Source organism: Struthio camelus, chromosome 1 (assembly GCF_040807025.1).
Source record: "Struthio camelus isolate bStrCam1 chromosome 1, bStrCam1.hap1, whole genome shotgun sequence".
NCBI classification, from domain to species: domain Eukaryota; kingdom Metazoa; phylum Chordata; class Aves; order Struthioniformes; family Struthionidae; genus Struthio; species Struthio camelus.
This window is the reverse complement of record NC_090942.1, coordinates 8,845,514-8,861,680: the sequence shown is the minus strand read 5'-3', so window position 1 is coordinate 8,861,680 and position 16,167 is coordinate 8,845,514. Positions and strand designations below refer to the sequence as shown.

At 47.8% G+C, this 16,167-nt stretch overlaps 1 protein-coding gene across 2 annotated transcripts in view; it reads right to left on the bottom strand.

Moving 5' to 3' along the window:
• The window catches only part of ELAPOR2 (endosome-lysosome associated apoptosis and autophagy regulator family member 2), a 105,576-nt gene extending 94,388 nt beyond the window's left edge, over window positions 1-11,188 (bottom strand). For both annotated transcript variants that reach the window (XM_068919502.1, XM_068919422.1), the window contains exon 1: window positions 11,040-11,188. In XM_068919502.1, coding sequence (XP_068775603.1) covers window positions 11,040-11,150 — 111 coding nt within the window. In that variant the 5' untranslated portion in view covers window positions 11,151-11,188. The remainder of the gene's footprint in view (window positions 1-11,039) is intronic.
• Window positions 11,189-16,167: the final 4,979 nt, after the last annotated feature.

Below are 16,167 nucleotides of genomic sequence, written 5' to 3'. Positions count from 1 at the left end.
CCCGCCCATCGTACAAAGGTCCTAAATCACAGCCTGACAAGAAAAATACGGAACCATATATTCTTATGAGGAAGCCTCATCCAACATTTCCCTCTTGGGCTGCCTCCAAGCCCACAGAGTACGTTTTCCACTGCAAGAATAGCTAATAAATAAAGCCAAGGACAAGCTAACAGCCCAAGGCAGCCTGAGCCAAGCGAGCGGTGGAGAAAAAGCTGCTTTGGTTTTAACGTGGCCATCAGACCGTGCCCGGAGCTACGAGCGTCCCGGGTGCAGGACCCGGGCCGGGGCTCGGGTACGAGCCGGCGGCCGAGCGCAGCCCCACAGCTGTGGCTGCAGCACGATTCAGCCTCTCCGAGGGGCACGGTCCCGTGTTCGTGTCATGGCGATACCGGTCAAATAAATCAGCGGTGACTCATCAGGCCACAGCGCAGAGGAAAGGCAGGACAAGGAAGAGATTAGCGTTCGCGCCGGCACAATTCCCGAGCCGTCCCCTGCTGTTGTTCGTGCCCTAGAGATACGGCCCAGGCTAAAATATTATGAAAGAAATGCATTCACAGCTGCTTTTCCCACCCAGGCAACGCAGCTAACCTGCAGTCGTGCACGTTGTGAGGAACCCATAAATCCAACGCCCACCTCTTCACACCGGGAAACGAAATCCAAACACAGGTCTAGCCCATCTGACAAACAGCTCCAATATACTACAACCTGTTTACTATACATAAGTTAGATTTAATCCCATACATAGCACAGACAAAAATTTCCACTGGCAGGAGCTTGCTGTTGCTTGCTCCTTAGGTAACGGTGACGTGCCTTTGGTAGGGAGCTGCTTTGAGGCAAAGCGCTAGAGCTCTTTACGCACAGACAGCTCTCAGGAACTAGAGGACTAGGGCTGTGCTCCCACTGCGTTTCAATCGGAATTTGGTAGTTTAGAGGCAAAGATTTCAATCCCGTCTCCAATGTAATCAGGCCGTCGTGGAGACCTCGTGCCACCTCTGCAACGACGGAGCCTTATCAAAACACTTCAGCTCCCACAGCACTGCAGAGAGATCTCACAGCTTGTGTCACAGCTAATGGGATTTCACTCCGTTTAGTGAAGTTTCAGTAGAAATTAACTCCACCGCTGGGTCCGGATTCATTTGATTTTACTTTTGACAGCTAAAAGTTAGTTGTCCAGTTGATACAAACCAGAGACCCCCTGCAGTCAGTGGAGAAGGACGGGCACACTCAGCAGGCAAATCACACCACACTTTCCAGACGGGAAAAAAAATCACTCTTGAAGGGAGACTGCCATTCATTGACAGCTAGACGTTTAGATTGGACTAGATGCCTAACTTCTACTGTATTTAAAAGTGAGATGAGTCCTGTCCACAGTATGAAATGCTGTCTCTCCTCAATGCTCAGCTGCTCCTGCAGTGCCAGCATCTCATGCCAGGATGATGCACGGATCACAATAGAAGAGCAATTGTTCCACCCACACTGATTTTCGGCTGCCCTAAAGACCTATGAGGGTGCTACATGCCCTTCTGACGTGGTAGATATCCAACTAACTGTATCCAACTACAGTATTCCCATGACAAACTCCCTCCACTGATCTTTATTGTCTAATCATTAAAAATGAGAGTAGAAGCAGGCTGCCATGGGCCAAAACCATGCCAGGAACACGCCAACAGTGAGGTGACAGGAACAGTCAGGAGACCGTGGTTACTTGGGCCTGTTGTGTTTAGCAGGATAGACATAAGTCTGTGAAAGCAGGATGGCACACTGGTAATCTGCTTTTATTTCCAGAATATACGTTTCCTAATGAGGCGTCACTGGGTTGCCATCAGGGGACTATTTGCATTGCAAAAGCTAGAGGTGAATAATGGCAAAGTTTGCTAATCAAGTTCTACTTTCAGTAATAGCCACATAAAGCCTTCCAAAGCCACGAGTCAAGCATCATCACCTTCACCCCATCATTTTCTCACAATGGTCTTAAGTCCCACAGGATCTTAAAACACTGTACAACTTAGCTCCTGTTCATTTAACTTTCCAGATTCTTGCTTTTTAAGATTCACATTTTCTGACTTTTCCCAGCCGTCCTGAAGGGCAGGCTTACCTTCCCCCCACCCCCTCCCCTTTGCAATGAAAGCTGTGATTCCTGCATAACCACATGATGCAGCTTTAAGGAAACTTTCTCCCTCATTTAGCAAAGCAGTTCAAGAGATTAGCAGGTCAGTAACACAATGGACAATGCTGCACTCCAGGGCTTTGATTTGCAAGCCAGAACTAAAAGGTAGGTGATTCCTCAGAGAAGCTAGTAAACATTAAAATAGGGTAAGCACTGAATATACCTCAAAGCAGAAAGACACGGGGCTTGATTCTTTTCCACATTACGATTCCTCTTAGCTGGGGTGAACGAGAACCTGACCATCAACTGCAGCTACTCCATAGGAGTAAATGCCAAACACAGAGCACCCTGGGCTTCCCGCCAGCAAAGGAGAAATCAAAGTACTGGTGAATCCTATATTCAGTGTCGAATGGGCAGAGTCACCCTGTCTGGTCTTCTGGAAGAGGAGACAGCTGGCCTGGCTTCAGCTGCCATTTGAGCAGCGCAGGGGGAGACAGCCCTTACCTGACTCACCTCCAGGAGCTCGCAGTGAGCCACAGGGCAAGGCGACCTGCCGAGCAGCAGGGAGGTCTGCAGGGAGGAAGCTCGCCAAAAAGGCGCAGCAGCGAGAGCTGAATCCTGCCTCCCCTCCCATTCGATTGAGCAGTCTCCCCCAGCATCCCCGAGATACGCTCATATTCCCTTCATACCGCCTAAGTCCTGGTGCAAAGGAGTCTGACCAGGGCCCTGGTTTCCTTCCTCTCAAGGAAAATCTAATTTTTTTTTTTTTCCAAAAAAATTGATGAAATCAAACCAAGCAAACGAGAGAAGAAAAGAACTGTCTTGGGAAAACTTACTTTCTCTTCCTTCATTTGCTTTAAGGAACCACAAAGCCAGGATAAAAAGCAGTTAACCAGAAACAAGCAGCATTTGATCCTCACTGCTGACCTGCCAGCAGGAGGGAGCCACAGATATAAAAGCCTGGGAAAATCGCAAGCCATCCGTTCCTGACGGACATCTCTCAAAAGACGCGGCACTAGCCATACATGTGTACAAAATACGGTGGGTTCGTGTGAGGATCTTCCTTTGAAAAACTTCAGAGTGTACGAACGAAGCTGCAAGGATTTTGTATGCCGCAAGAAACGCTATGGGAAATTAACACTTTTAACAGTCAACTTCTTAACGGCAGTCAACGGCAGAAGTTGTAATCACCTTTACTCTAGAGTGTCCTGCAGAGAGTCACTAATTCAGTGCATGTTTGTTTTCTGGGAGTGCACAATCAATTTATATACTAGTTTCTCTACTGTTAAATGCATATTGCTCATCATCAGTCCAGTAGCATAGTTACATTAATGGCTTTCAGCCCTGCTCTCAGAGTTCAGCACCATCTTCAGGTTTCGTACTCCTTGTTGCTTCTTCCTCTGGCCTGGTTACCCAATATATTTCAATCTCCTGATCTTATTCACTCTATCAAAAGTAATTTTGATTATAATCTGTATAATTATTATAGTAATAATCTAAGCAAGCTATGGTCAGTTCCAACCTCAGAGGGAAAATTCACCCTTTTGCTAAAGTATTTTTTTCTTTTTTCTTTCTTTTTTTTTTTTTTGGTCAAACTGGATTATAAAATTAGCATTCGTAACCCATATTGGGAATGACAGCATAGCAAACGGCTCTTTCGGCTGCATCTACCCCAGCAACTAAAAGAGGGCCAAGGATGTGTCCAGAATCACAGACTGGCTCCCCTTGCTTGGCATTAACCTGCTCTTGAGTAAATATGTGTGAAAGGGCTGCCTGGAGCAATCCGAAGCAGAGCTGGGACCGAGCTGACGACTCTGCATACGGGCAGTCCTGGGCAAAGCTCGTCCTCCGGTTCTCCCGCACTCAGAGGAGTGGGCATAGCCTTTTAACTGACTCCAGAGAGACTGTGCTGTGAATTATTTCCAGAAAATATCTGCACCTCTAAGTTGGAATGAAATCAAAGCAAATGAAAAGTAACTAAGTTTCCCAGCATTTTCACTACCACATAATAACGTTCTTACCATTTTTTGGAAGTACTTTCCAATAGTTTTCAAATATCAGCTTAAACTGTCTCTGCTATCTGTGTTGTATTTCTTGACCACAAAGCACGAACAGACTGGAGAGGTTAATGCCATGTCAGCAAGAGATAGCACGAGTGCTTCTCTTTGTAGCAGGCAAAATTCTCCGTCAAAGAAATCTTCTTGTTGGGAACAGCCCGTCATCTCAAATGATCTTCTTCATTGAAAGTACATCTGATTGCAAAAAATACCCCTTTCCTTGCAGGGATGGCACTTGCACATCTGAAGCCAGAGCTTCACCACGGAGAAAGACAATCCGGTTCTTCAGCACCTTCAACACACAAACCTCTCATTTTCTTCCTCTTCCTACACTACACAATACAGCCGCCTTGCTCAATACAAATCCAGACTAGCCCCATCTGACCACAGTTTTCCGATTTAGAAGTAAAAAAAAAAAAAAAAAAAAGAGAGAGAGGACCAACCTTGCACCTGACGAGTCCCAAAGCCTCCTGCACGACTTCTACCCCCAAGGCTTTCCCAGGGACAAGTCATCCACTGTTCCCTAGCACCAACTAAAGAAACTTGGACTGATGTGCAAAGTTTCACGATAAGCCTAAATTGACACAAGCTAGCATCGCCCCCCAAAAAAGCAATCCTGCTGAGCCCTTCTCCTCACCTCATCATATGCTACCACCTGGCATCTACGACCTCCCTAGTCTCCAAGACTAAACAGTGAGTCATATCTGCCCATTCATTCAGCTAAAAACTAATTATCCTCCTTTTTTTTTTTCTTTCTAGCAAATTAGTTTTCAGCTGAATTATCATTTCATCTGCCCCACCACACAGTGAGAGGATTGCTGGGGCTAACCCAGGGGACCCAGCAGTTTGGCGGCTAGTACGGTCTCAGATCATCGTAAGTCAGCTGTGAACCCTCGGGTGCTTTTGAGAAAGGTGAGCGCTGTAAAGCTTGCAAAGCAAGGTAGTTATGAGATCTGGCTGACATCTTGTAATGAAAAGTATTTTTGTTAAAAAAGAGAGGGCTGTCAAAAAAGGGATTTTAATAATTCCAGTTCTTCACACACAGATTTTCACTTCCAAAAGACTGAAAATCAACATGTTTTGATTACCAGCAACCAAAACCTAAACAGATTTTCAGGCCCAAAATAACAGCAAGAAAATAATTACTGGGGGGAGGGGGGGCAAGCAGATGGAAGAGTTATGAAAGATACACCCATGCTGGATGCATGCAAAATACCTTTGCAGTAGCAGCCCCTAGAAAGACCTTGACAATGTCTAGGGGAGACATAGGACCTGTTCCCTGACACCCCTCTAACACTTTTTTTTTTTCCTCCTCTCAGGTATAAGGGGTTAAGGCTGCCTTTTTTGCTGCTACACCTTCTCTATTCTCCACTTACCTGACCTTTTTTCCTACTTATCTGAGCTTACTACTTCCTTCACCAGGTTTTGGTACCACCTGGTGCATCCACGGGAAAAGCCTGCTCTGATTGCATCTCCCTGCAACCCACCAGTGGGGTGAATCCCCATTTTTCTGAATCCCCCATTTCTGACCCAGGTCCTCAGCTTGCATAAATCAACACACTGCTAAAGCTTTCCCTGCTGGCACCTGGTGGAAAATACAGCCCAGCAGAGGCAGCAGACAACTCGGATCGATGCATACTCTCATCCCAGCACCTGGCTTTCCAACACTGCCAACCAATGCCATGCACGGATGCGCTGGGAATCCCAGCAGAGCTCGCATCCTTGCTCACCCTCCCTCACCTTTTCTTAATTCTGTTTCTTACTCACTACAACCGTGGCTCACTTTCCTTTTTTCGTACTAGCTTCCGTCTTCCTTCTCAGGTTTTAAATTCTGACACCTCACCAGCTTCCCCATGCTTCAGCCCACCTCCCACCTACGTGCTGCAGGGTAATGCTTTCTTCGGGGGTCCCCATGCCTTGGCGGCTGTCTTCTCCCCTTTTGTGTGCATGTTTCCACTTCACTGCATTTACTGACAGCAGTTTTATAGCATGATTATTGTTCTTCTTTCCTTGTCTCTATGACCCTCCATCAATGTGGCAAATGGAAGCTGTATTTTTTTGTTCTTATTTCACCTCAAAAACACAAGCCTGCTTAGCAAGAGCTAGTAATAATACGACCTGTTGAGGAAACTTTCCACAGCTGCTTCTGCTGATTATGAATGGGTCATAAATTAAGAAGTCTTTCCCATCTTCTAGGGTGTTTAGAAAACCAGAAATACAACACTAGATTACCCCAGCAGCTAGTATAGCTCCTACTTTGTTGCCAAAATAGCCAACATAGATGCTTCAGACATGGGGAGAGCACAGCACTAAGGAACAATGAGAGAACCAGCTTAGAAGAATTTCCTCCAAAACACAGCAATGAACTACTTTCTTTCAGAGATCTTAAGGCCAACAGAAATTAAATGAGTCCCAGTAACCAAGAAATCCCATACATTGTTTACAGTTAAATCTAAGTAAAAACATATTACCTTTCAACAGTAATAACATTTAGCCTTTCAAGCGCACAGAAAGCCTTTTTTATTTCTACACTGTCTCAAAGACTTGCATGTGATTCTTTTTCTCTGGCCCCTGCATATATGTCCTTCTTTCTCTTCCTCTCTGAAGTTACTCACGTCTTCTCTAGACAGCACCACCTTCTTTGCTGTGGCCACTGTATGTTTATTAACCAGCTATAGAACAAACACAATACTCAATGTTCCCGAGTACTCATGATAAGGCACAAGAATATTCTCTTTTTTTTTTCTTTTTTTCCTTTTTTTTTTTCTAATCACCCGCCCAGCCTGTTTCACCATAAGCACATAGGATGGGGCTGTGTCTACTGAGCCATCATCAATGACCCCAACCATTTTCCCAAGCAGGTACAGCTCACTCAAAATATAAGAACGTGTAAGATCATTCACATTCCTTCTGGCAGACGTTCCTGCTACTCCTGCTGGCATGTATCTGGTGACAGGTATGCTGGCTAATTATACAGCTTTGTTACATAATGTCATTCCCAAGGCTGACAGGCATCTCCTCTCCAGCCTTCACAAGGAAATACAGGAATTTCACCTCATTTCCCAGATCACTTGTCTTACTGTATTATCTTGACTTAATATACTAATATACTTAGGAATACTTAATACAAAACTTGGACACATCCCTTTTTTTTTTTACCTTTTCTCATAATGCAAATGGCCATTACTTCAACACGCTTAATTCACTGTACCTGACCCAGTTTCAAGTTCATGCTTCACCTCCCTCCTTAATGCTTCTTAGCTTTGTCTTGCAAGCGATTTTCTAAAAGATTTTCTCACTGCCCAAATAAATTAGTTCTGTCCTTTTTATCTTTTCCAGAATTCCAGTAGATTAGTAAGAAAAAAAAATATTTTATAGAAGGCTTATGGCACTATGCTTTCCATTCACTTAGTCATTTTATAATTCTTTTTTTGGTTTACCTGCTATTCCACTATGTAAACCACTCCAATGCAATGCAATCACATTTATTATGTGTATCCAAAACATATGCATTTGTTCTCAATCTGTATAGTGAGCGAGAATCAAAAACCAAATGACAGAAAACAGTTTTGCCAGCAGCTCCGACGCTTCGTATCTCTCTATGCAAACAAATTGTTTGAAGGGGAAGTAAGAGAAGAGTCGCTATGGCTTTTTATGGTTGCAAAAACAAGATAGGGAAAAGAACAACGAAATGAAGAAAAGACCCATTTAGGCTGAGTATGAGGTAAAATGTCCTAAAAGTAAGATCAGTTCAGATCTCGGAGAGTCTCCGAGGGGAAGCCAAAGAAGGCTCATTCGGTTGGAAAGTTCAAAAAAATCACCAAGCAAGCACTGGAAAATAAATCTCCACAAAAAACGCACCCTGCAGTGGCAGGGCGATGGGAATGAACAAACTCACCGTTTCCACCGCAACTCTGCAACACGTATATCATGCCAGTGGAAAATCACAGGTGTCATTAACTCCATTTCAAGTCAATAATCTATGCAACACACGAAACATTTGCAATATCCCATTCACTGCTTAAGTAGAAAGAATTCACTAAGCAGTTATTCTTCTGCCACTGTCTTAGGTAGGCAGGATGTCACCAGCAGTATAGGATGCATCAGTGGGACCTCTGAGCTTTTGCAGCCTTGAGGCCACCCATATCCAAAGGGTGCCAGCACCTCTTGGTGATGCACCTACCCTTATCCCCAAAGCAGCTGCCTCGGAGCAATACCTTGGGAGGTGCCACCATCGCAGGACTTAGCAAAGGCTGCTGGTGTGAACGGGCATCGTAGCCAGCTCCGAACCCTGTTATGCCCTACGCTTATGGCTATATCACTTTACTACATGAAAACCACCCATGAAAACACTCATATGAGCTACTCTCCCATTTGGTTTGCAGTACAGGCATGCTCTTCTCAAGCCCACTGTGCTGAACTACTAGAGTTCCTGATGGAAAAAAAAAAACAATGTCAAAAAGTTGCTGAGAAATGACATTGCAAAACATTATTATTTGTATTATCTATGTTATTAGAGCACCATGGAGCCTCAGGCATAGCCAGAGATCCCACTGCTCCGAATGCTGTACCAGTGCAGAAATCTCACAAACTGGCAGATACGCGTATTTCTCACAACAGTGAGGAGACAGAAAAACAAGTTGTCAAGGAAGAAAAAAAAAACGCAGCTAAAAGAAAGATCCCCTATAGATTCAAAATGAACTACCTCCAGTGCATTAAGTACTGTGTTTTTCAAGCCTTTTGGATATAAAACAATGAGACCTTTACTAAGCCTTCAAAGGACTGTAATATCCTCTTAACAGGATGTATTTTTTCATTCCAAGACTTCATCCCAGTCTGAGTCTGCTGCAATCAGAGTCAATCACAATGGGAGCTGTTGTCATTTTGACGGCAATATACCCAGAGCGCTTGATTTAGACTGGTTTATGGCAAATGGTGAAGTTTAGAGACTGACACGCATTAGCCAGGTATTAGCCATAAACTGTCAATTTTTGTTCTTCCTCGTTGCACAACAGCTGATCTGCTACCCTGCTTCTCCGCAAGCTAAGGTTTTATTTTTCTTCTCTATCCCAACATGTTTAGAATTACATCCCCTGGGATACGCTGCTGCACGGATGCACCCACACACCCCAGCGCAGGTTACAAATGGCTTTTTAACTGCGTGAGTGAGGGAAGTCTCTGTCTTAAAGAGCATGCAAGTGAAACTTTAAAGCATTTAAACGATTAATGTTGTCCAACATCTTGAACAGAAAGGAAAAGCACTCTAGGCCCAGATGCAAAAGGGCACTGAAGTTGGGTTTGAGAGAAAATTTAGGCACCTAAGGCCCAGCCTGTAATCCTCAAAATACCAACTGTCTTGCTCCGATACCTCTGTTGAGCTTCAGCTCATCAGCCTTTAACCATCTGCAGTGGTTCAACCTTTACGCCAAGAAGACTACGATAAGATAGGTCACATCCTAGAAAGGCAGCAGCTGGAAAGGAGAGGTAGGTGCTTCAAAGCAGGTGGCTATGCAAGTCCCCCCTTTGAGGACGACCGGCGTTCAGGAGAAGAGTATAAATCTGCCATCACGTATGGCCAAAACTGCCACCATTCTGGATGTTCCACGTTCCCCACCAGCCCCCTGGGAAATGTCCCCACACTGGACTAATGCTGCGCTCTCCTGCTGAAGCTCTACTAGTTAGAGAAAAAAAATTGAGGATTCAATGGTCAGAGAGACAGGAAATATTCCCAGGTCAGTGATCCCCTTTCTCACCACAGGGAGGAGAGGTGGACCTCTGCACACCAGGCCAAGGTGTTCCTGAAATCTCCCCCAAGCCAGGAGCCAGACCCCTCTTCCCCAGCTCCAGGTGAGCGCTCTCATTGCTAGGGGGCAGCCACACATCCCCAGCCTGGTCTCAGGACAGACAACTTATTGCATGCTAAACAGCGTAACAGCAAAATGCAAGGTGAGGAAGCTCCTGTAGACCAAAGCGACTGCATGCTCCTGGAGCATCATCCTCTGCGGGGTAGGGGAAGGGGGGCTGACCGCCATCAGTCTGGCTGCAGGATTTCTCCTTCCTAGAGGAGTGCCCCGGCCTCCGAGCTGTGCTCAGCAAGGGGGTATGTAGCCCCTTCACACCCCTCTCATGGATTTAAAACGCAGGAAATAAATAGACTCCACTTTGTCTATTGCAAAGTAGCAGGGAGCATATCCCCACAGCAGGAGCGAGGACGAGGAAAAGAAACCCTGGGAGGAGAGGATCAGCAGAGCCACCTTCCTCGGGGCCACCTGAGCCAGGGGCCATGCGCTGGAGCATTTCCGTCTCCCCGCAGCCTCAACTCAGGCAGCGCTGCAAAGCCCGGCAGAGCCCGGTCCCTGCTCCCAGGGCGCTGGAGTCCCTCCTAGTCCTGATTTTAACAGTCGGAGAGATGCAGAAAGTTTCTCTCTCCACCTGGCACGCACGGCTCAGCCGACAGCACGCTGGGGCTGGCACAGCGGGGTCAGGGAGGTGTTAGCCCCCTCCTCTCCCCCCCGCCACGGATTTAATACCCGAGCAGCGAGAGGCAGCCGGACCTGCCGACCCGCACGGCTTTGGGGGCAGCTCTGGCGTTTCGAGGCCTCGGAGGGAGAAGAAGTGATGCGGGGGGGGGGGGGGTGCATAACCCACCGTGTCCGTGGGTCCTGCTGGGTCCCCGGGTGCAGAGACACCCCCCCACCCCGGCCAGGGCTCCTTCTTCACGGCTGCCCGACCCTGTTCACGCCACGGACAGCCCCGGCTTGGGGGGAGAGGAGCCCCCGCGGGGTGTCCCCCCCCCCCCACCACCACCACCCACCAATTTGGGAAACAACCCCCCCCCCCCATCCCAACCCCGCCCCAGCGGGGGGAGATCTCACCTCTTGGCAGGGCGGCAGCTGCAGGGCGGCGGCGACGACGGGCCAGCACAGCAGCCAGCGGCACATCCAGGCGGGGCCCGGGCAGCGCCGCGCCGCTGCGGCCCGCCGCATCCTGCACCGCCGCGTCCTGCTCCGCCGCGCAGCGCCGCGCCGCGCCGCGCGCCCTCAGCCGGGCACCTCCCCGCCCGCGGCCGCTGCGCGCTGCCGCTGGCCCTGCAGCCGCCCGCAGCGGGGCATAACCAGCCCCGCCGGCCGCCCGCTCCGGCAGCCGGCACCGCCAGAGCCGGGGAGGAGGAGGAGCGGGCGGAGGAGGAGGAGGAGGAAGGCAGCCAGGCAGGCAGCGCAGGCGCATGCTGCCCACGGCTGGTCCAGCTCCGCCGATGCGAGCGGCAGCGCGGCAGCACCTCCCGGCTGTGTCTTCTGGCCCCAGGGTGGGAGCGACACCACGGTGACAGCCCCCTGCCCCGGCAGAACCCTGCTGGGGGCCTGGCAGCATCCCCCCGCCCCGGCCCCCTGCCGCCCCACAGGCTCCGGGGTGGGAGCGACACCACGGTGACAGCCCCCTGCCCGGCCCAACCCTGCTGGGGGCACAGCAGCATCCCCCCGCCCCGGCCCCCTGCCGCCCCACAGGCTCCGGGGTGGGAGCGACACCACGGTGACAGCCCCCTGCCCCGGCCGAACCCTGCTGGGGGCCTGGCAGCATCCCCCGCCCCGGCCCCCTGCCGCCCCACAGGCTCCGGGGTGGGAGGCACAGTGACACCCTTGCCCATCCCTGCTGGGGGCCCAGCTGGCTGCCAGCATCCCTGCCCCCTGTCCTCGTGCCTAGTGATGTCAAGCAAAGCAGCGAGTTCCCATCTGCCTCCCAGCTCCCCTGGAGGTGACCCCACCGAGGTGGGGGGTGTTGGGTCCCTCGCCACCCACCCGCTCACCGAAGCCCATGACGGTGACTCTTCCCCACGGGACAAGGGGAGCAGCTCATCCGTGGCCTGGCCCAAAGGCACCCCCAGAAGAATGAGCCCTCTTCCTTGGCGGTTGCGTTTTGGTCCAGATTTTGGCTCCCCTCCTTGCAGCGTGTCCAAGCTGCCGGTCCCCTGGCTCCCGCGCGTCCTTGCCCTACTTCGCGCACCGCCCCGCTCCTTTCCGTCTCTCCCTTTCTGCCTCGTCTCATCTAACAGCCGTCACCCAGCGCAGAGACCTCTGCCTCAGGTACGCTCCTGTCTCTGTTGATCTACCTTTTCAAACTCCAACACATAATGCTTTTTTTTTAAGATTTCTAATTTGTTGAGTGAGTTCTTTTTTTGGCAATTTTACTGCAGTTCCTGTGATCTGAGTTTGACTCGGCCTTTATTCATGTCTTGAAAGAGATCAGGAGTATAAGGGTAGGGTCAGATGTGTGCCTGTGTCGTGTAACCCCTCTTGCCATCCCCTGGCTGCTGTCATCATCTGCTGCTATACAAAAATGGCTTCATTAGCTCATCTTATGTCATTTGAGGACCTGGCTGTCGCAATCCGGAGGGAAGTCTGTCTCTGCTAATGCAGACAAGTTTGAATTTTCCCTTTGTTCTCGTACTGAGCCTTGCTCCACTTTTAGCTCTAGCCAGAGGAAAGAAAACGGATTATGGGTTCTTCTGCTAAGTGGGTCCCCATCCCTCAGCAGGCTCTCGAACGAACCTGTGTGCAAATGTTGTGCAAACTGCTACACACAAATTCAAAGCACCTTGCCTCTCCAGATGAAGCGGGGAACAGGAAGGAAACTGCGATGCCGTTTTACGTTTGGTGCTCCCAGACCTGTGCAGTGTTGTGTTGCTCCAGGTTCAGGTGGACCAGAAGATCAGTCTCAAGGATTCATCGCTCACCTTAGCTGTGGGATAACATCTAAGACTGAAATATTCTGAGGAACACTGATTTCCGCAGGAGCGGGAGTTCTTTTTAGATCTCTTAAAATAAAACAGGAAAAGCTGCAGACTTTTCCTAGGCATGCCGTAAGGAAGTCACTCTAAATATATATGAAATAAAACCATACTGGTTGGATTCACCATATCTTTCATACAAGGAAAAGAGGTGATACAAGGTTAACTTCCTGAGAAGTGCACCCCTTGCTCCAGATGTTGGCCTTGAGTTAAAATTCGTGGTGGGAAGCAGGTCTGTGCGGTTGTGCTTGCAGAACTGCTTTTTCCACTGGGAAGGGTCAACTTCCCCCAATGCACTTCCAGCTCCCAGGATCTCTCGGGAAGGGGCGACAGCGTCACCAAATATTGCAACAGCGGGAGCCAGTTCAGTGAGCAAATTTCCCTTATCATACAGGGGTGGAGCAGGAAAGGGAATACCAGAGTGCGCTTTGTCAGCTGCTCTTTTTCCCTTCTTGTTTTCTAAATTATTTAATTTTGAAACTTGCAATGGGAACAACTCAATTTACAAATAAAAGGCTACATCCTAATCTCTAGCCGTTGCTCTATGTTGCCAAAAATTATTTACTGTCTTTTGTGGGACTTGCTGTCTTCCTAGCAAGAAAAATCACTAAAAGACCAGTGATTTTTTTTTCCTGCCTTATGTTTCAAAATGACAAAAGGCTCAAAAACGTCTTTGCCTTTAAAAGCAACGTTGTCACTTTGTTTGCTTTGCTATTTGAATAGGCTCTGAAACGCGCACAATACTAAAACCTGCAAATCTTACCTGAAGGATGGCTTGCAGGATGGCGAAAGTTCTCCATCACATAGTAAGCATGAGGCCAGCAGAAAAAGTATACACTATCTGAAAATTTAATCAGCTTAGCTAGAAATGTACATATGAGGTAGAAGAAAGCAGAGCTGGATTTGAGATGCGTCATGTAACTGTAACATTAAAAAAACAACACCTTATATAAGGCAGCATACCTAAAGGATTTTTAAATCTTTAAGGGGTTAAAGGGAGCTAGCAGTAAGCGCCACTAGGAGTTTTGAGATCTGTACCTGCAATCTTGAACTAATATTTTGATTCAAGTGAGAGGATATGAAAGTAACTCAGAAGAGTCATGCAATTTGAGTTAAAAACAATCACCCTGCTCTTCTACTTTAAAGTATAGAAAAAACAAAGGAAGAAAGATAAATTGGAATCACTAAGTTATGCAGGAACAACTGGGAGAATTACTTCAAGCTTCGTTTCCAGAATTGCCTATGCGTTACAGTGCCTCTCCATTAGTCTGGTGCAAGTTAAAGATGATCTTAAAAGTGGAGCTTTGTACTGTTATTATGGCTGTGCTCAGAAAAAACCGACAGCTTTTAAGCATTCGGGATCCAGGTCTGTAAATGGTTCTTTTTGACATCAGTGAGATGCTTAAAGTTAATCATGGACTCTGATGTTTGCAGAACTCAGGCCTTAGGTTTTTCCAGTAGCCATTTAGCCGTGGCAGGAGAAGCAGCCATATGTCGCTAATGTTAATGACACCAAATGAAAGGGAAAATTAAATGGCTGCCAGCTTCTGTTTGGATGACAGCAATTAGCAACCACACTCAGGATTAGTCAGGCCTGTAGGCTGACATTAGCTTGCGGGGGAATACATCACAGGCGAAAGGAAACTATTAACCCTTTTTCGCTCTGCCTTCTTATCATGGAAAGTCCTTAAAGACCTTACCTGTACTCACATGTGACTCTGGCTTTTGGAAAACCTCATCAATATAAGCTGAGTTTCTCCACTGGTACCCACCTCCCAGGGAAAGCAGGCGATAGCAGGACTGAGGAATTCTACGTCTTTCCAGCATCTGGCAGGACCAAGCGTGCACACTGAATGAGGGCAGGGCAACCACTGTGCTGCAACGCGGGTTCACTCCAAGACCCCCGCGTCGCACCCAGATTTAGTTAACAGCCAGTCCTCAAGAGCAGTAACCGGTCAAGTCAACCATAAAGAACAAAACCTGGAGCTTAACGCTGAGATTAAGTCCCTTCATTGATAAAAAGGCAGCGCTTCCATACACAGCAGTGCAGATAGGACAGTCCAGCCACCAGGACAGGGCATCGAGGGGACCCGCTGTGCCAACCCTGTTTGGAAGAAAAGGCCACCTACCTGCCCAATTCGGCAGCTCTTATCCTGGCCACATGCACCTAGCCTGGAGGGTTGCTATCAACGGCCAACTTCGATGACTCTCCACGTGGTTAAATGATGTGGCCCCTCTACATAGTTAACTGGTTTTCCCACAGGAGGAAAGCTGTTCTTTCATTTTGGTAACACATCCATCTGCAGGCTCTACATCAATGTGTTTTGCTCAGATATCCTGTCTGGTTGATGGACCATATATGTTCTCACATAACCTGGTAATCTGTGCGCTCTCCACCAAAGTCTATTTTTATTCAAGATAAACACTGACAGTCTTTCAAGACCCAGTATCTTGCCGATGCTTTCCCAAGTGCAGTTCGAGATAGCCTTAATAAATTCTCGCTTATACCTAAGTTCTCACTTTAAGTTTCCCAAAATTCTCAAATTCTTTAGAACTTCGGGTTAAATACTAATAGTAAAAGAATATTCTATTCTTATATATAAAGTTATATATCACACATATGGTACCTTTTTAACGATATGTTGTTAATATTTAATATTTATCTAACTAGAGCAATGTTAGTGGTAGTTCTCAAACTGATTTACTTAAATTTGTTTGATTCTTTTAAGGCATCAACGTCTGAACCAGGAGGGACCTAAGTGAGTCCACACTGAACACATGAGGTAGATCTTCCTATTCAAGTACTGAAGCCATATAGCTGTTTCTGCGCACCAAATAATCCCCACTTACTGTTGTACTTGTGTCAGGGCCTCGTATTGAACAAACACGGCTATTGGAGCTCTGGACCTGAGCTGGTTCTAATGCAGCCTTTTTTAATCATCTTCCCTGTTTACCTGCTCCTCTGGTTCAGTTCCGACCTGCTTAGACATTATTTTTACTGGCCGGTCAGTCAAGGACCGTCATGAGTCAGTCCTGGGATAATCTGGAGAACTATGCTGAGAAAGCTGATGTGTCAGGACAGAGGCTGTGCAGTCTCAGTCACTATAAAATATGCACATTCAGAAAATATTTGCAGTGGGGTTTCTCTCCAAGGGTCCCCCAAAGCCTGTAGAAGATCCAGGTCCTGGGTATTCATCTCACTTAATTTTGGGCACCGC